The sequence below is a fragment of the Pipistrellus hanaki genome, assembly GCF_964339955.1.
Source record: "Pipistrellus hanaki genome assembly, chromosome: 20".
Taxonomy (NCBI): domain Eukaryota; kingdom Metazoa; phylum Chordata; class Mammalia; order Chiroptera; family Vespertilionidae; genus Pipistrellus; species Pipistrellus hanaki.
The window spans coordinates 9,562,532-9,583,711 of NC_140522.1; the positions used below are offsets into that span (position 1 = coordinate 9,562,532).

At 45.6% G+C, this 21,180-nt stretch overlaps 1 protein-coding gene across 5 annotated transcripts in view; it reads right to left on the reverse strand.

Moving 5' to 3' along the window:
- Positions 1-906: 906 nt before the first annotated feature.
- Positions 907-21,180, reverse strand: part of PLD5 (phospholipase D family member 5) — a 122,469-nt gene continuing 102,195 nt past the window's right edge. For all 5 annotated transcript variants that reach the window (XM_084868901.1, XM_084868902.1, XM_084868903.1 and 2 more), the window contains 5 exons: positions 14,213-14,410; positions 12,405-12,541; positions 10,505-10,673; positions 9,247-9,361; positions 907-2,756 (listed from right to left, as the gene is read on the reverse strand). In XM_084868901.1, coding sequence (XP_084725027.1) covers positions 2,533-2,756; positions 9,247-9,361; positions 10,505-10,673; positions 12,405-12,541; positions 14,213-14,410 — 843 coding nt within the window. In that variant the 3' untranslated portion in view covers positions 907-2,532. The remainder of the gene's footprint in view (positions 2,757-9,246; positions 9,362-10,504; positions 10,674-12,404; positions 12,542-14,212; positions 14,411-21,180) is intronic.

Sequence of the window (21,180 nt, forward strand, 5' to 3'; positions counted from 1 at the left end):
TAAAAAAGAGAAATAAATCTCTGATAGAGAAATTTAATAGAAATAATAGGACATTAATAGAAATAAATCTCTAATAGAAAAACGTAACTAAGATGGCACTGCTTTGCTCTGAAAACACATGTCCCGCCAGTCCTAAAGGACAATCCTTCACACAATGTCAGGTGTTACACTGACATCATTGATGGCAAAGTGACCTGACATGACAATGACTGTCTCCATGTCTAGCAGGAGTTCTGCGTAGCCGTGTCTTCCCCCCCCCCCCCCCCCCCCCCCCCCCCCGCATTTGCAACCAGAAACCAGAAATTGGTTTTCCCTTGCAGGCTCTCTGGGAAAACCTGGCCTGGATTCCCTCAGGATCCCACCAAGATGATTTCAAGAAAATGATTCCACATCATAAAGCTTAGCATTTATAGAGAGGCTCTTTTGATTTCCCAAACCAGTTTATAAATACTTCCTACCGTAACCACATCTTGGCGAGGTAAGGTGAGTGTTTACTATCCCCGCATGACCAATAGAAACCCAAGGCCAGTGACAGAGTCAGGAGCAACGTTGAGACTGGGCGTCCCTTGCCCTAACCAGTGTGGCTCAGTGGATAGAGCGTCGGCCTGCGGACTCGAGGTTTCTCAGGTTCGATTCTGGTCAAGGGCATGTACCTTGGTGGCAGGCACATCCCCGAAGGGGGGTGTGCAGGAGGCGGCTGATTGATGTTTTCCTCTCAGCAATGTTTCTAACTCTCTATCTCCCTTCCTCTCTGTAAAAAAATCAATACAATATATTAAAAAAACAAAAAACTGAGTGTCCCAAGGCCACCTGCTCTAAGTTGTGGGGCGGCCACGATTCTCTAGTGTAGCAACAGTCTCGGTTAACTTAGGGTTATGCATCGGATAGACAGAAAACAACACACAATGACATTATAGAACAATAATCCAATATTCTTGTTTCTTAGTAAAATAGGTTAAGCACAGTATTTAAATTGCATTTCTCTGAAAAGCATTTGGTATATTAAACAGCAGAAGGTATATTAAATAGCAGAAGGTATATTAAATAGCAGAAGGCATAGTAAATAGCTCTATAAACGTTTGCTGGCATACTCTTAACAGCATTAAAGATTCTAAAGAAATTCAAATCCACTGGCCCACGGAGATGGTTCCTTTCTAATACCACAGACCAAACAAAAACCTGAAAAACAACGTCAGTCTCTGTAATACAGACTTCACCGTTTGCTGGCTGTTAGCAGGGAGCTACATAATTTTTCTGAGCTTGAGAGAAAGGATGCAGATTTTTGCTGGCTATGGTTGTAAAATATCTACTCGGTAGAGAAAAATGCAGTTGAAAGGTGAAAATGAAAGATTGCTATTTCTGCCCAGCTGGCGTGGCTCAGTGGTTGAGCATAGACCTATGAACCAGGAGGTCACGGTTCGATTCCCCGTCAGGGCACATGCCTGGGTTGTGGGCTCTATCCCCAGGGTGGGGTGTGCAGGAGGCAGCCGATCATGGATGTTTCTATCTCTCTCTCCCTCTTCCTTCCTCTTTGAAATAAAATATATATATATATATTTAAAAAAATAGACTGCTATGTCCATTTTGTACCCATTCTGAGGAAAGCATACATTTTCAGAAGATATCCTACTTGAGAACTAGTGTTGAGGTGACTCCAGGCACACTAGATCATGAGAAACTTTTATGAGAAGAGAAAATGACACACACACACACACACACACACAAATCTATGGTATTAGAAGAAAATGAACACGGAGGCAAGAAAAGTATTTTCCAAGAGTTACTGAAGGCTGCCATGGGAAGTTCATGACTCAATGACTGGACAGGTGTCTTGGAGATGGTTGACGAGGATAGATTCTTGGCTTGACCTCCTGTCCAAGGTGACATCCTCCCTGTCCTCCAAGCCAGTGGTTCGCAGGACAGCAAAGAAGCTTACCGCATGCGAAGCTTCCTAAGAACTGACCCGGTGGGCCAGCAGAAATCTTAAAATTGGTATGCAAACGTGAAAACGAACTCCCAAGCCGGAACGACATTCTCCGTCAGAAGTCACAAGTACAAAAGTCTCGAAGGGAGTGTACACACCCCTACGATGTGGTTAGATAGGACATGGCATTCAAAGATTATTTTTTTAATAAGTGTGCTTTTCCCCTAAAAAAAAGACATATCAAATGGTTCTTCTCTCCTCCAGTCCTTTATATATAAACTAGAGGCCCCGGTGCACAAATTCGTGCACAGGTGGGGGATGGTCGGCTCGCCCTGATTGGGGCCAATCAGGCTGGGCCAGCCGGTGGGAGGGGCCGTGGGTGGTTGATGGCCGGACCCTGACCCCACCCTCAATGATCGGGGTATGGGGGTCAACTGGGGCAGTTGGCTGGCCAGCCCTGCCCTCTGGTCAAACTCCCCTTTGGAACTCTTGGTCGAGGGGACAATTTGCATATTAGCCTTTTATTATAGAGAGGATACGAAACACCAGTGGTCCGTCAGGGTGTTTGTTCATGTTATACACTCGCAGGGTCCTTCCCACTCGTGCTGTTATGTGGCAGTTTTGCTGGAGGGAGGGCTGAGATTGGACGGGCTGGAGCAGTTCGGCTGTTTGGTTGGCTGTAAGCTCCTGGCGTAGGGTGAGTACCAGTCCCTCTCAAACACGTCTTTCAGCTGCTTAATGATGCTCGTGTCATTCCTCACGTCCGCTTGGTTGATAACAAGGCCCGTGCCCGCGTTCTGCGTGAAGTCATTCCCTACCCAGTCAAAGTTTCCTGCAAACGAACACAGGACAAAGAAATGGTGAAGACCCGTTGGGGTATTCCCCATATAGCGCCACGCACAGCAGTGTCTATATCATGGCCCTCGCTGGCGTGGCTCAGTGGGTAAAGCATCGATCGGCCTGGGGAACTGAAGGGTCCCGGGTTGATTCCGGTCAAGGGCACATGCTGGGGTTGCGAGCTCGATCCCCAGTAGGGGGCGTGCAGGAGGCAGCCAATCCATGATTCTCTCTCATCATTGGTTTCTGTCTCTCTCTCCCGCTCTCTTCCTCTATGAAATCAATAAAAATATATATATATATATATATATATATATATATATATATATATATATATATATATATTTTAAAATATATAAAACAAAATACACATCCGGGAATGGCGACAGGATGCCTGAACCGTGTTGACAGCTCTGAGAAAAACAGCTCTGAGAAGGCTTACGTAGGACAGATCAATATTCGTGTGTGATTTCCACATTCTCTTCAGCTTTGCTCAACTTGAAGCGCACACCAGAGGATCTGCTGCTCTTTTTTTGTCGATGTTATTTTATTTTATTTTTTTAAATGTATTTTTATTGATTTTTTACAGAGAGGAAGGGAGAGAGATAGAGAGCTAGAAACGTCGATGAGAGAGAAACATCGACCAGCTGCCTCCTGCACACCCCCAACTGGGGATGTGCTCGCAACCAAGGTACATGCCCTTGACCGGAATCGAACCCGGGACCTTTCAGTCCGCATGCCGACGCTTTACCCACTGAGCCAACCCGGTTTCGGCTGTCCTCTTTTTATAAGGACACCAGTCAACTTGGATAAGCTCCCGCCCACCCCCGATGATCTCATTATAACTTGATTACCTCTGTCTAGACCCCATCTCCAAATCAGGTCATGTTCTGAGGTCCTGGGGTTAGGACTCAATCTGTGAATTTTGGGCGGACACGATTCAGCCCATAGCAGGTGGTAAGGCTGGGATGGGTACCATTGTGGGCTAACCACATCTAAGTCACTCACATGTGGTCAACCTTTTATTTATTTTTATTGATGTCAGAGAGAGGGGGGGGGGGAGAGAGAGAGACAGAGAGAGACAGAGAGAGACAGAGAGAGACAGAGAGAGACAGAGGAGGGAGGGAGGGAGGGAGGGAGGGAGGGAGGGAGGGAGGGAGGGAGAGAGAGAGAGAGAGAGAGAGGAGAGAGAGAGAGGAGAGAGAGAGAGAGAGAGAGAGAGAGAAATATCTCATTGTTCGGCTGCCTCCTGCACTCCCATTAGGGATTGAGCCCCCAACTCAGACACTTGCCCTGACTGTGTATCAAACCTTGACCTCCTGGTTCATGGGTTGATGCTCAACCACTAAGCCAGGCCAGCTGGGCGACTCTAATCATATTTTTGTCCCCATCCCTTAGGGCAGTGGTCAGCAAACTGTGGCTCAAGAGCCACCTGGGGCTCTTGAGCCGCGGTTTGCCGCTCCGTTGACTAATGAGTTTGCCGACCGCTGCCTTCGGGGTGCGGTTCAAAGCCAGTTCTGACTCCATGGCCCACATTTAACTTCCATCCACGTCACCTCTGACCCTAAGGCGTGCCTGGCACTACCTGTGCATGTCACCCTGGACTTCAACACCAGTGGTGCAGCAGGGCACACGCTGGGATCTCTGCTCCAAACACCTGTAGACCACACCCTCTTAAGGAAACACACATACCGTGTTTCCCTGAAAATAAGAAAATATATTTCACTCAGGTTTCCTTCTGAGTGAAATATAAGGCATCCTCCCCAAAATAAGGCCTCCCCCCCCCCCCCCCCCCGAGGCTCTGTCTCAGAATGCTATTGCTAAACATGAGAGATTTGGTCCACTGATTCTGAAAGAAATGGAGTCACAAGAAATTCACCAGGAAATTCAGGAACTGGATTGTTAGGATGATGTTCCAGAAGATGATGACATGATTGTCATTGAATAAATGAGTAAATTCTTGATACTGTAGGATTCACAGTTTGTCTGGTTTGTGTTGACAACTACCGTACTACCGTACCGTATACAGGTAATACATTTCCTTTATTTTCATTTAACAATAAATGTGTACCGTATTCTTCTTCGTGGAAAAAGAAGACATCCCCTGAAAATAAGATCTAGCGCATCTTTGGGAGCAAAAATTAATATAAGACACTGTCTTATTTTCGGGGAAACAGGGTAGAAATGTGCTTTGGCCCTAACTGGTTTGGCTCAGTGGATAGAGCATCGGCCTGCAAACTGAAATCAATACGGATATATTTTTAAAAAGTTAAAACAAAAGACATGTGCTTAGGGGTAGCACAGGGAAGGGATGAGATTTTCAAGCCTTATTCTGTGAGATTTATCCTTTTCCTTCAATATAAAAGAATCTTTATTGATTCTCAGAAGAAGAATAATTGGTTCTTCTCAGGAATGTAGCTGTAGGCTATTCTCACAGGCCCACAGGGGCATTCCTACACCAGTGCGATCACGGGGTTTTTTATCTTCCCACTGGCTTGGCTGGACTTCAAAATCATAAGCTTCAGTCTTCCTCTCAGTTGGGATGGGTTCGCCCAGCTCTTTAGAGACGGCCAATCAGCTTCCGGATGCAGGTGTAGGCCCCAGAGGCCAGAACTGTAGTGCCAGCTGCAGGATCGCCATGGCAATGGCACCAACCATCTCACTGGGAAGGCAGATGGGCCTCGTGAGCCTTCAGTCAACCACTGCCCCTGGTCAGTCCTCGAATCATCCAAACCATCCTCCAGACGAGTCTGCCACGCTTGACTCAAACATACTCTGGAGACTTAAACATTAGAGAGATGATACTGTTTGGAGATGCTTCTGTAAGTTTTGTGAAAATCAATAGAGCTGAAATTCCAAAAATCCATTCTAGTGTGGATTTTTCTTAATTCAGAATTCTCAGTGGGTGTCCGGGTGATGACTTAAGAGCTTTCCAGAACATGCTGGTAATTATTTAAATTATCAATGAGTTTTCCTCTTGAAGCCCTTGAAATATTTTTATACTGGAACTATGCTTTGCTCTAGGGAATCAATGTTTTGCTAAAGTGCTATGGGTAAAATAAACTCAATTAAAAATGCATTACAATAACAGAGCCCAGAAACAGATGCACACACAAACTGATCTTGACAAAGGAGCAAAGACAATACGATGGAGCAAAGACAGTCTTTTCAATAAAAGGTGCTGGGACAACAGGGCAGGTAGATGCAAACATGAATCTATTCTGGCAGGTGTGGCTCAGTGGTTGAGCATCGAGCCATGAACCAAGAGGTCAAAGGTTTGATTCCCTGTCAGGGCACATGCCTCAGTTGTGGGCTCAACCCCACTGTGGGGCATGTTGGAGGCAGCTATCGATGTTCCATCTCTCTATTCCTCTCCCTCTGCTCTCTCTCTCAAAAGCCAATAAGAACATATTAAAAAAAAAAATCTAGAAACAGACCTTCCACCCTTCACAAAAAATTAACTCAAAGTGGATCATTGACCAAAATGTAAAATGCAGCCAAAACTGGCTTGGCTCAGTGGATAGAGTGACAGCCTGCAGACTAAAGGTAGGAGATGTGCAAGAGGCAGCCGATTGATGTTTCTCTCTCATCAATGTTTCTAACTCTCTATCCCTCTCTCTTCCTCTCTGTAAAAACTCAATATATATATATATATATATATATATATATATATATATACACACACACACTTTTTTTTTTAAGTAAAATGCAGAACTCTAAGACTCCTAGGAGAAAATATAGATGACTTGGGGTTGGGTGAAGATTTTATATACAATACTAAAGGCATGATCCATGAAAGAAATAACTGATGAACTGAACTTAATGAAAATTAACTGGTTCTGTGAAAGACTCTGTCAAGAAGAGAAAATGATAAGCCACAGGTTGGAAATACAAAATACCTGCAGATAATACACGTCTGATAACGGATCATTGTCCAACATTGCAAGTAACTCTTACAATAAGAAAATGAAAAACAATAAGAAAACGAAAAACCCAATGAAACCACGGGCCAAAGACCTTCACAGACACCTCACCAAAGAAGATGGACAGATGTCAAACAAGTCTGTGAAGAGATGCTCCACCTCACACGTCACCAGGGAAACGCAAATGAGGACAACAACTCGATGCCAAGGCACACCTCTTAGAGAGGCCAAAATCCAGACACGGACACCGCCAAACAAACGCAGGCAGGGGTGTGGAGCCACAGAAATCCCCATTCATTGCTGGTGGGGAGGCGAAACAGTGCAGCCATTTCAGAAGACAGTGTGGCAGTGTCTTTACAGAGCTAAACGCACTCTGACTGCAGGATTCAGCAACCATGCTCTTGGTACGAAGCCTGCACACGGTGTTTTAGAGCAGGCTAGTACTAACTGCCGAAACACCAACGCACACACGATGCCCCTCCAGCAGGTGAATGGGTAAACGATGGTATATCCAGACAACACAATAAATAGTATTCCGCACTACAGAGAAATGAGATCTCAAGCCATCAAACACTGTCAAGTGAAGGCAACGTAAGACCGCATCACTGAGCGAAAGCATCCAATCTGAAAATATCAAGCGTTGGCTACAACTCTATGATACTTTGGAAAAGACAAAACGATGGAGGTGCTAAAAATATCCGTGGTAGCCAGGAGTTGGGGAAAAGGAGGGATGAATAGGTGGAGCGGAGAGGATTGTTAGTAAAAATACCGTGTTGAGCCGAAACCGGTTTGGCTCAGTGGACAGAGCATCAGCCTGTGGACTGAAAGGTCCCAGGTTCGATTGCGGTCAAGGGCATGTACCCAGTGGGGGGTGTGCAAGAGGCAGCTGGTCGATGATTCTCTCTCATCGATGTTTCTAACTCTCTATCCCTCTCTCTAAAAAAATCAATAAAATATATTAAAAAAAAGAAAATACCGTGTGATACTATAATGATGGATGACATCATAGACATCACACAATGACGTCATCATACATTTGTCCAAACCCACAGGATGTACTAAACCGACAGTGAACCCTAAGGTAACCTATGGGCTTTGGGTGATGATGATGATGATGATGATGATGTCAATGTTGGTTTATCAACGGTGGCATATGCACCACTCTCGTGGGGGAATCTGGGGGAGGCTGTGTGTGGGGTTGGGGGGGGGGGTATATAGGAAGTCTCTGTAATTTATGCTCAGTTGTGTTGGAACATAAAACTTCTCTGGAAAAAAAATAGTCTATTTTAAAACGCGGTATGCATTATGAGGGAAGAAGTGAGACAGCCAGGAATGAATGTTTACTTAGGATCTTCGCAGATAAGAGCCTTTCCTATATTATCTCAATCACTCCTCATTCCACCACCCACGGCGGGAGGGGACACAGTTACTCGTTTTACAAAGGAGGAATCAATGAGAAAGGATGCATGGCTTCCCACCGTGTCAGGCTTGGGGGTCAGTGTAAAACTCAAAACCCATTTGTCTGAGTCCAAAACACTCGTTTAATTCATCGAAAGAACATCTGGGCGGAGGCCCCAGTCACAGCTGCACGTCCACCCAACACCTTACTTTCAGGAGACCCTGCAGGCAGAGTGTCCAGATTTGAGCCCCGCAATCCCACGGTGCCTGGACCCGACCATCCCCATGGCTCCGGCGGAAGGGGCTGCCCTGGCCGGACACACACGGTGGGACAGGAGAACACACTCGACCCGCCAGTGAGTCATTCCATCAGGACGCGGGATGGCCGCACCTGGAACTCCATGGCCTTCGGAGACAGCGCTCCCGTGACTCGGGGTGACCCCCGTGCCGGGTGATGTGCACATCAGATCCAAATGTCACCTTCACCCGGTGAAGGAGGAGCTCCTGTTGGGCCCATTTTACAGATGAGAAGACTGAGAGCTTACATGCATGGTCTAAGGGTGGGACTGTCGCCCTGGGGGCGTGTTGGCATGCTGGTTGTGGTCCTGAGTGTAGGGAAGGGGCAGGGTGCCAGGACGCCCCGGTAATGAGCCAGTCACCACCTCACCTACCACCTCACCACGACCAAAGAAACTCCCGCAAATCATTTATGGAAAAAAAAAAAAAAATCTCGCTGAAACCGGTTTGGCTCACTGGATAGAGCATCGGCCTGCGGACTGAAAGACCCCGGGTTCGATTCCGGTCAAGGGCATGTACCTTGGTTGCAGGCACATCCCTGATGGGGTGTGTGTAAGAGGCAGCTGATAGATGATTCTCTCTCGTCGATGTTTCTAACTCTCTATCCCTCTCTCTTCCTCTCTGTAAAAAATCAATAAAATATTTAAAAGAAAGAAAAAAACATCTCCTAGGGTCTCTTAGTAGGCGAGCCAGCCACAGAGATGCCAGGCTGAGAGTTCTTTACCCTCACTGTCATGTTTCCTGACCTTCAGGGCCCCACCCTCCTTCCCCGGTGCCCCAGTGCCTCCTCCCCGTGGGGCAGAGCACAGCGGGGCCACCTCGGACCCGGGCTCCCCGAGGGGCCTGCCCCGCAGCCCGGGCACCTACCGATGTAAGCCGCTCCGTCCGTGACCATGTACTTGTTGCGATTCAGTCTCGGGAAGGTGAGGTTCCTCTGTTCTTTGGTTGCACACGCGTTCTCTCTCTCCAGGTCAAAGAACTTCTGGAAGACACAAACGGAGAAATAAATAGAGCAGGTGAACAGAGAATGCTTTTGGTCTTTTATTTATTTTTTTTTAAATCTATTTTTATTGATTTCAGCAAGGAAGGGAGAGGGAGAGTGAGAAAGAGAGAAACATCAATGATGAGAGAGAATTGTTGATCAGCTGCCTCCTGCACTCCCCCCTACTGGGGATTGAGGCTGCAACCCGGGCACGTGCCTTTGACCGGAATCGAACGGTGTGGCTCAGTGGATAGAGCATCAGCCTGCAGACTGAAAGGTCCCAGGTTCGATTCCGGTCAAGGGCATGTACCTTGGTTGCGGGCACATCCCCAGTAGGGGGTGTGCAGGAGGCAGCTGGTCGATGTTTCTCTCTCATCGATGTTTCTAGCTCTCTATCCCTCTCTCTTCCTCTCTTTAAAAAATCAATAAAACATATTAAAAAAAAAAAAAAGAATGAAGTCTAAAGGCTTGTTCACCTCCTAACCCACATTTGCCTCCTACGAAGTCTTCCAATCTCTCTCTCCTTGGGTGTGTGTTTTTTTTTTCTCTTTAAATATATTCTTATTGATTTTAGAGAGGGAGAGAAAGAAACACCAATGATGAAAGGGAATCATTGCTCGACTGCCTCCTCCATGCCCCTGATTGAGATGGAGCCCGGAACCAGGGCATGTGCCCTGACCAGGAATCGAACCATGACCTCCTGGTTCATAGCTCAAAGCCCAACCACTGAGCCACACCGGCCGGGCCCTACCCTACCTTTTAAAGTGTTTTTCTCTCCCTGGAGGACTGGTATTCCTGTTCTTACTGGGAGTGTGTTGGAATGTGTGTGCTTATAGCTTTCATGGGTGGATGTGCAGAGGGAAGGGACACTTTCTCTCTAAGAGCAAAGCAGCTGAAACTTGTTTGGCTCAGTGGTAGAGCATCGGTCTGCGGACTGAAAGGTCCCAGGTTCGATTCCGGTCAAGGGCATGTACCTTGGTTGCGGGCACATCCCCATTGGGGGTGTGCAAGAGGCAGCTGGCCGATGTTTCTCTCTCATTGACGTTTCTTAGCTCTCTATCCCTCTCCCTTCCTCTCTGTAAAAAATCAATAAAAAATATATTAAAAAAAAAAAAAAGAAGAACGAAGCAACAGAATACTTACCACTTTCAAACTGCAGTCAGCGATTTCAGTGCAGATAGCTTTAAGAGACGAGATGAAGTTAAACGTAAGGGGATCCGTTTCCTTCCAGAAGCTGATCAGGAGTCGAACTTTGACGCTTCGCAAAACCAACGCTTCTCTTATCTTCCCATCCAAGTCTGGCCAGTAGGACCTGCGGAAATAATACCGACATGGATCAAAATGGAGCAAGCAAGTTAGTTTTGGAAAATAGATTTACTAGGCCTCCGAGAACACCGATGTTCATGTGACCGTTACTTTGTTCTGTGATATACACCGAGTGGCCAGATTATGATGATCTCTGAACGCATAATATATAATCTGGCCACTCAGTGCGTGTATAAATATATTAGAGGCTCGGTGCATGAATTTGTGCATGGGTGGGGTCTGGCCAGCCTGGCCAGAGGGAGGGGACACAGGCGGTTGGCTGGCCTGCCTGCTGGTCAAACTCCTGGTTGAGGGGACAATTTGCATATTAGCCTTTTATTATACAGGATATACATTGAGTGGACAGATTACTATGTGTTCAGAGATCATAATAATCTGGCCATTCTCTCTCTGTGTGTGTGTGTGCATTAGAGACCCGGTGCATGAATTCGTGCATGGGTGGGGTCCAGCCAGCCTGGCCAGGGGGGCGGTTGGCCGGCCTGCCTGCTGGTTGAACTCCTGGTCGATGGGACAATTTGCATATTAACCTTTTATTCTATAGGTTAGACACTGAGTGGCCAGATTATGATGCGTTCAGAGATCTTAATAACCTGGCCACTCAGTGTATATGTGACTGTAGGATACCTTGGGGGAAAAACAAAAACAAAAGCAGGCCTCCTGGGCTAGAGCACCGAGAGAAGATGCTTTATGGAGATCTGCCCTTGCCTACCACCAGTCTCCCAACACCAGGCCTCAGGCTGTGAGGGCAGAGGTCATGGACACCCTGACACACCACCCATGCCACCCTCACTGCACTTCCAACTCTACCTATGCTCTAAGAATCAACTTTTTAAAATTTTATTATTATTATTTTTTAAAATATATTTTATTGATTTTGTTCAGAGAGGAAGGGAGAGAGATAGAGAGTTAGAAACATCGATGAGAGACAGTCATCGATCAGCTGCCTCTTGCACACCCCCTACTGGGGATATGCCCGCAACCAAGGTACATGCCCTTGACCAGAATCAAACCCGGGACCCTTCAGTCCCCAAGCCGATGCTCTATCCATTGAGCCAAACCGGTCCCGGCCCAAGAATCAACTTTTAAAAAAATTTTCTTTATTGATTAAGGTATCACATACTTGTCCTCAATCCCCCAACAACTTCTCTTCTTATTTTTAGTATGTTTTTATTGATTTCAGAGAAGAGCCCTAACGGATTTGGCCCAGTGGACAGAGCGTCGGCCTGAGGACTGAAAGGTCCCAGGTTCGATTCTGGTCAAGGGCATGTACCTTGGTTGCGGGCACATCCCCAGTAGGGAGTGTGCAGGAGGCAACTGGTGGATGTTTCTCTCTCACTGATGTTTCCCTCTCCCTTCCTCTCTGCAAAAAGTCAATAAAATAGATTAAAAAAAAAAAAAAAAAAAAAGAAGAAGAAGGGAGATGGAGAGAAAGATACATCAATGACGAGAGAGAATGATCACTTAGCTGCCTCCTGCACGCCCCCTACTGGACATCGAGCCTGTAGCCCCGGTATGTGGCCCAGACCAGGAATCAAACTGTGACATGACCTTCTGGTTCATTAACCACAGAGCCAATGCCGGCCGGGCTCGCCCAGCTGGCTGGAATGATGAGTGACCTGATGTGACCTGGGTGTGCAGGTGGGCTTCCCCAGGGGTCGCCAGCTCGGTGCCTGGTCCCCGAGACCAGGTTCTAAGTCAAGGCCATGCGCTCACTGACCTCTTAGTGCTTGTGCTGGAGATGGGCAGGTAGTCCATAACGGCGATGTACACGTACTGCTTGGCGTCATCGATCACGCTGTAGATGGCGTCGATGTCAAAGCTTCTGTTTTTAGGGCAAAAGAGTTTGGGGGAATTCTGTGGGAGCACAGAGACCAAGCTTTTAGGGCATTAACTTGCGTCAACTGGGTTTTTCTCTCTCTCTTAAAAAAAAAAAAAAAAAAAAAAAAAAAATATATATATATATATATATATATATATATATATATATATATATATATATATATATATATTATTGATTTTTTACAGAGAGAAAGAGAGAGGGAGAGAGAGTTAGAAAGATCGATGAGAGAGAATCATCGATCAGCTGCCTCTTGCACACCCCCCACTGGGGATGTGCCTCCAACGAAGGTACATGCCCTTGATCGGATTCGAACCCAGGACCCTTCAGTCCACAGGCCAACGCTTTATCCATTGAGTCAAACCGATTTCAGCTCGCTCTCTCTCTCTCTCTCTCTCTCTCTCTCTCTTTTTGCAAACCGACTTTCCAGTTCTTTAGCAGATAAGACAAATATATTAGCCATCCTATCAGAGTTGGGGCATGCAGGCAGCAAAGTGTGGTGGGATTGGTCTCAAGTCTGTCCTCTCAGTCTGTTTTGGGAGGAAATTTAAAAATATATGTACTAGAATGGAGGGGAGCTATGGGGGGAAAAAGAGGAACAACTGTAATAACCTGAATAAAGATTTATTTTAAATAATTAAATAAACAAATAAATAAAATAACACACAATTCCTAGCCTCAAGGAATTAAAAATCAAATTAAGGACATTAAAAAATCAATTACAAAGAAAATAAATAAATAAATAAAATATATATGTACTAGATATATTTATATTAGATATATATGTACTAGATATATTTGTACTAGATATATAGTACTATATATATATATATACTAGATATATTTGTATTATATATAATGTACTAGATATATATGTACTAGATATATATGTACTAGATATATTTAAAATATATATACTAGATATATTTTAAAATATATGTACTAGATATATATGTATTAGATATATTTTTATTGATTTCAGAGAGGAAGGGAGAGGAGGAAAAAGAGAACCATTGATTGGCTGCCTCCTACACACCCCCTACTGGGGATGTGCCTGCAACCAATGTACATGCCCTTGACCAGGAATCTAACCATGACCTCCTGGTTCATAGGTAGAGGCTCAACCACTGAGCCACACTGGCTGACCAATATAACCTCATTTGTAACAAAATCCTAGGTCTACCTTAAGGGATGATTGTAAGGGTCCAATCAGATTACATAAAGTATCTGGAATTGGGAATGATTATTAACATTTACCCTGGTCATCCTCATTAGGGATAGCATATGCCAGAGCATAAGAGTGGACAGATTAAAAAAATATATATATTTTATTGATTTTAGCAAGGAAGGGAGAGGGAGAGAGAGAGAGAAATATCCATGATGAGAGAGAATCATGGATTGGCTGCCTCCTGCACGCCCCCTACTGGGGATCGAGCCTGCAACCCGGGCATGTGCCCTTGGCCGGAATCGAACCTGGGACCCCTCAGTTCGCAGGCTGATGCTCTATCCATTGAGCCAAACAAGCTAAGGCATGACTGGACAGATTTGAACTCAAGGACTGGAACAGAAACCGACCTGTCAAATTCATCGCTGCCCAACGTAAGGCCACTCTGGAGTGTCCATCAGAACAAAGGGCCCGGACAGGGGGTCTGGGGTGTGGAGGAGGAGACAGAGAGGCAGCAACTCACCGACACAAACGCTTGCGATTTGGTTTCGTTCAACTGCAGCTGCAGCTTCTTCTCGTTGTCGTAGACGCCGTAGAGCCTCTTGGACCAGGTCTGGGGCACTCTGCTCTTGAACTTCAAGGAGCTGTACAAAGCCAAGATCCTTTGCAAATCCAGGACCAGGCAGCTGCAGTTGTAGAAGATGACACCGAGTTCTTTCATCTGAGACAAAACAAAACAAAAACAAAACACACACACACAAAGGCATCAAGGCCATGTGCGTCTGACCGTGTTGGTTTCAGAGAGAAAACAATGCACAAGGATGAAGGAGTAGCTGTTTGTTCCTTTGAAAGTCTACACGTGGAAACCCCAAACCCATGTTATTTCCCCCACTACCAGCTACACTGATGGGCTGATAGAGATTAGCCAAGTTCCTCTTTAATGGTTTTTAAAAATGGACTTTTTATTTTTATTTTATTTAAAAAATATTTTTATTGATTTCAGAGAGGAAAGCAGAGAGAGAGAGAGAGAGAGAGAGAGAGAGAGAGAGAGAGAGAGAGACACCATCAATGATGGGAGGGAATCATTGATCGGCTGCCTCCTGCACGTCCCCTACTGGGATGGAGCCCACAACCCGGGCATGTGCTCTTAACTGGAATAGAATCTGAGACCCTTCAGTCCGAAGGCCGATGCTCTATCCACTGAGCCAAACCAGCTAGGGCTAAATTGATTTTTAGAGTGAGAAGAAGGCAGAGGGAGAGATAGAAACATCGATGAGAGAAAAACACTGAAATATAAATCAGCTGCCTCCTGACTGGGAATTGAACCAGTGACCTCTTGGTCCATGGGTCAACTTTTTTTTTTTTTTTTTTTTTTTTTTTTTTTTTTTTTACAGAGAGGAAGAGAGAGGGATAGAGAGCTAGAAACATCGATGAGAGAGAAACATCCATCAGCTGCCTCCTACACACCTCCTACCAGGGATGTGCCCGAAATCAACGTACATCCCCTTGACCGGAATCAAACCCGGGACCCTTCAGTCCACAGACTGAGGCTCTATGCACTGAGCCAAACCTGTTTCGGCTTGATGTGTGTTATGTTAAGGATGGGGACATGCTGAGAAAAGCTTTGTGAGGCCGTTTTGTTCAGCTCACATCATGTGGGTACAGCCTGTGGCTCCGCGGCTAGAAGCCTGCCCAGCACCTGACTGTACACACCACGTGTTTGTGGTGATGCCGGTGTGCATGAGCCTAACGTGCTGCCTGTCGTTCAAAAGTATAGCTCTGTGCGGTACTAATACCGGGTAATGATAAGAAAGGGCTGTTTCTGCTGTGAGATCCTCCCTCCCCCCACCTGGTGGGCGGAGTTAGGACATCACTGGCATCTGCCACAGAGACATCCCCAAGACATTGAACCACCAATCAGCGCCTGCCAAAGTGTCCTGGAGCCCACCCCTTCCTGTTCCGCCCTGGGTCCAACCCTTTCCTGTTCCTCCCCTCAAAAGGACCCCCAGACCCACCATGTGTTGCTTCTCTCCCTGTCCATCTGGAGGCAGCCTGGCTGGGTCTTTGTCCCCTCCCCACTCCTTCAATTCTGATTTCTCTACCTCCGAAATGAGTCCCCCTCATTGCTGGGGAATAAACTTTAACATGTCTTGGTGGTCAGTTTTCTGCGCCTCAAACCTTACATCTACCTTTTGCATTTACTATATTATACTTTTTAAAATTATTTTAGAGTACAGTCTTTCTACTTATATAAAAAGGTTTGCTCTAAAGCAGCAGTCTCACACATCTTGTTTACCACATCTCTTTCTTTTTAAAAATGGATTTCAGAGAGGAAGGAAGAGGGAGAGAGAGCATAGAAACATCCATGATGAGAGAGAATCATGGATCGGCTGCCTCCTGCACGTCCCCCCACTGGGAAAGGCAGCTCTAAGTTGTCTTCTGACTCTGAGAATTTATAATCCAAAAGATTTTAAAACTTGAAGTTGGAAACTGCTTACCCTCCACTGTTGGGACTCAACTCCCATTGCACTGTCAAAACAAAAGCAAGGATGTCAGCAAAAAGTGAGTCTGGGTACAAAAGGCCAGAAAGCATTTACATTTGTGAACAAAAGAGGGGCTTTGTGGTAAATCCGACGAGGCCTGTGACAGGTCTGACAAGCTCAGTGACCGAGAGAAACCTCACAGCGTGATCTGATCATAAATTCCTAACCAGGCAGGTCATGGTGGGTAGTCCTGCCCAGCCCTATAACTGTCTAAGTAAAAGGTTCACTTTTGCCTTAAGGAGCCCTGTCCGCCCTAGCTGGTTTGGCTCAATGGATAGAGCATCAGCCTGCAGACTCAAGGGTCCCGGGTTTGATTTCGGCCCAGGGCACAAGGCCGGATTGGGGGTTCAATCCCCAGTAGGGGGTTTGCAGAATGCAGCTGATCAGCGATTCTCTCTCATCAGGGATGCTTCTCTCTCTCCTCTCTCCCCTTTTCTCTGAAATCAATAAAAATATATATTAAAAAAGAGAGAATCCTGTCCGTTGTTCTCGTGCGTCTATGTTAACATACCCTTGAAATACCAGACTGATCCTCTTTTCCAGACCCTTCTGAGGCATAACCGCCCTGAGGGAGCAAGTGATCTTGTTGCCTGAATACCGTCCCTATTTATTGTAAGCTAGAGGCCCGGTGCACGAAATTCGTGCACGGGGGCAGGAGGGTGTCCTTCAGCCCAGCCTGCACCCTCTCCAATCTGGGATCCCTCAAGGGATGTCCCACTGCCCGTTTAGGCCTGAAAGACAGTCCACAGGCCAATGTTCTATCCACTGAGCCAAACCAGCTAGGGCTTATTTATTTATTTATTTATTATGTATTTAATATATTTTGATTTTTTACAGAGAGGAAGAGAGAGGGATAGAGAGCTAGAAACATCGATGAGAGAGAATCATCGATCAGCTGCCTCTTGCACACCCCCTACTGGGGATATGCTCGCCACCAAGGTACATGCCCTTGGCCAGAATCGAACCCGGGACTTTTCAGTCCGCAGACCGACGCTCTATCCATTGAGCCAAACCGGTTTTGGCAGGGCTGGCTTATTTTAATCTTGCTTTTTGCCATTAAGCACCATTTCCCCCACGGTACTCTAAGAATGCCATGCAGACCCACCGCTCATAGAATGAGCATCTCGCCGTGTGGGCAATCAGGAACAAAAGGGTGTGTTTAGGCGGCTCTTAAGGTCCAGGCAGGGCACCATCAGCTGCGGCTAACACAGCACAGAGGCGTGGGCAGTGGGTGGGTGGGGGTGAAGGAGGCCACGTTACAATGGCACCAGGCAACGGAGCTCATTTTCCTCGCCGTTGCAGTGGGAACTGAGCTTCGGAAAAGGTTTTGATAAATATGACAGCTACATGTTGGCGACTTCCACAAGAAAGGGCGGAAGTGACAGCTAATTATAATGGATGCGGGAGCCGGGGCGCTTGAAGTAGGAAGAATGATTTATGGGCATTCTCACCCGTCACTGCATCGAGTTAATACACTCCAATTTCTCCCGATTAAAATACGGAAGGCACGAAGGAAGAAGAATGGGGCAGTAAAACTCACCTACACGAATCTCTCTGAATAGAGTCATTAAGATAAATGCATTTCTGAGGGAGGTCTAAGCAAGCTCTCAAAGAAATCCAGTGAAACATTTGAAATAAACGTTTGTGGAAGGAAATGAAATGTGAATGTATATATTGAATGAGCTTTGCCCATAGAGTTTTACCTCAATATTAAAAATGAAACAAGCCCTAGCTGGTTTGGCTCAGTGGATAGAGCACAGGCCTGTGGACTGAAGGGGTCCCGGGTTTGATTCCTGTGGACTGAAGGGTCCCGGGTTTGATTCAGATCAAGAGCACATGCCCGGGTTTAGGCTCACTTCCCAGTAGGGGGCGAGCAGAAGGTACCTGATCAATGCTTCTCTCTCATTATTGATGTTTCTCTCTCCCTCTCTGAAATCAATCTATCAACAAATAAAAAGAAAAGAAAACAGCCCAGCTGGTATGGTTCCATGGTTTAGCATCAACCTATGCACCAGGAGGTCACTGTTTGATTCCCGGACAGGGCACCTGCCCGGGTTTTGGGCTCGATCCCCAGTCAGGGGCGAGCGGGAGGCAGCTGATCCATGATTCTCTCTCATAATTGATGTTTCTCTCTCTCTCTCTCTCTCTCTCTCTCTCTCTCTCTCTCTCTCTCTCTCTCTCCCCCCCCCCCCTTCTCTTTTCCTCTTGGAAATCAATAGAAATATATTTAAAAAAAAAAAAGGCAAGAAGAGGGAATCAAAGATTCCTCAAGTCTTTTTTTTTTTTTTTTTAAATATATCTTATTGATTTTTTACAGAGAGGAAGAGAGAGGAATAGAGAGTTAGTTGGAAACATCTATGAGAGAGAAACATTGATCAGCTGCCTCCTGCTGAACCCCTGGAGGACAGGAATACAGGAGCACAAAATACTGACTTCCTAGTCTTGGGAATTCAACCCAGAGGTTGATTGATATCAAGAATTTAAGTGGGTGTCATTCAATGGCTGTGATGTCACATTAGGTTTGAAATTAGGAAGATGTGAAGGTTTATTTATTTATTTTTTAACAAATAGTGTTAGATTTTCTCTTCTTTTCTTAAATGAATCTTTATTGTTGAAAGTATTACAGATTAGTGTTCATTTTTCTTAAAGAAAAGCATGTGAGAAAGAAAATCGAACAGCTTGGTATCACAGCAAGCAACGCCATGAAAGAAAAACAATTTTCATAAATAATTTATTTTTAAAAATTATTAGCAGGGAAGTAAGGGGGGAAGGGGGGCGTTGGAGCTTAGATTGCCTGAGTATGAATTCTAGCTTTGACATTTCCGGGACATTTGACCTTGGCTATGTTACTTACTTGTGTCTCGGCTTCTGCCTTTGTAAAATAAAGAGCTGGTGGTACGTACAAGAAAGGGTTATTGTAAATGTTAAATGAGTTCAGACTCTTTAATTGCTTAGAAGAATGCCCAGTATAGATCTCCATACACTGAAGCATATATATATATATATATATATATATATATATATATATATATATATTTCTTTATTGACTTCAGAAAGAAAGGGAGAAGGAGAGAGAGACAGAAACATCAATGATGAGCAGAAACCGGTTTGGCTCAATGGATAGAACGTCGGCTTGGGGACTGAAGGGTTCTGGGTTCGATTCCGGTCAAGGGCATGTACCTTGGTTGCGGGCATATCCCCAGTGGGGGGTGTGCAAGAGGCAGCTGATAGGTGACTCTCTCCCATCAATGTTTCTAACTCTCTATCTCTCTCCCTTCCTTTCTGTACAAAATCAATAAAATATATTAAAAAAAAAAAACATCAATGATGAGAGAATCATTGATCGGCTGCCTCCTGCACATCTTCTACAGGGGATGTGCCTGCAACCCCGGCATGTACCATTGGCCAGAATCAAACCTGGGACCCTTGAGTCCACAGGCTGACGCTCTATCCACTGAGCCAAGCTGGCTAGGGCTGAAGCTGATATTTTTGTTAGTTTTATTATTTCTCCCACTTTCCATAGATCCAAGGCAATAATCTGATTTCACTGGAAAACTTCACAAAATATAAGGCTGCTGCTGTAGGTTGAGTTTGACACTTGGGAAATGTAATTGTGCTTCATGCCATTGTTAGCTTCACACACAACTTGGCTCCGATTGAAATCCATTCCAATGCAGGGCTCCTGCGGTGCAGTGCTTTATGTCGCCGCACAGAGGCGGGGCGAGAAAAATCCCACAGAGTCAGGGGTTTTTCCAGCACAGCCCAAAGGGGATCTAATTCAAGATGAAAGATGAAGTGCAAGAACATTGTCCCAAATATGAAAAACTATAGGGAAGGGGTGGACAAGGAAGCAGACGGCGTTTGTGCATAAGCCTGGAGGGGAGGAGGAGAAGGGGTGGGTGCTGATGGAAGAGGAGTCTCCAGTAGGTTAGCAGTTGACAGGGGAGCTAACCAGATGTGAAATGTTCATGCAGAAGAATTTTATTTTATTTTATTTTTCTTGTTAATCCTCACCTGAGGCCATTTTTCCATTGATTTTTTTAGAGAGAGTGGGAGAGGTAGAGACAGAGTCAGAGAGAGAGAGAGTTAAACATCGATGTGAGAGACACATCTAGATTGGTTGTCTCCCGTATGCACCTGACCGGGATCGAGCCTGCAACCGACGTACGTGCCTTCAACTGGAATTGAATCTTTGACCCTTCAGTTTGCAGGCCAACGTTCTATCCACTGAGTTAAATTGGCTAGGGCCAGAAGAGTTTTAAATCCTTCTCCTTCCCCAGATGTGTCTCCTTTCCATCCCCATCAAAGAACAGAGTCTCTTCCAGGAGAAAAATAGGAAAGATTGTTAGGAGAATAGAAACAAGATTTCTTTTAGTTTTGGAGTTTGGTTTAGCAGCAGAGAAGATGGGAACATGGCAACTTTGGGCTGATTCATACTTGAGTCCCAAATTGCTAGGAATAAAATGAAAGATGCAAATCTGCTAACTAACCAATCAATCTAAAGATTCTAAGATCCAGCCCGGCCGGTGTGACTCAGTGGTTGAGTGTTGACGTATGTACCAGGAGGTCAAGGTTGAATTCAGGTTGCGGGCTCAGTCCCTAGCAGGGGGCATGCAGGAGGCAGCCAATCAATGATACTCTTTCATCATTGATACTTCTATCTCTCTCTCCTTCTCCCTTCCTCTCTGAAATCAATAAAGATATATTTTAAAGGACCATCTCTAGGTTCTAGTCAAGATGGCGGAGCAGGTCAACCCTGTGCTGGCCTCCTCCCGTGACCACCTCAAAAACACAACTGAATTAATTACAGACCAAACCACCTGGAGAACAGGCTACTATTTTACAGGCGAGGAGAGCAACGATGGGATCTGTCCCAATACTGTCTTCCCTGGGAAGCTGGAAGTAACATCCACCCTTAGGCTGCTTTGACAAATGAAGAAGTCTATCT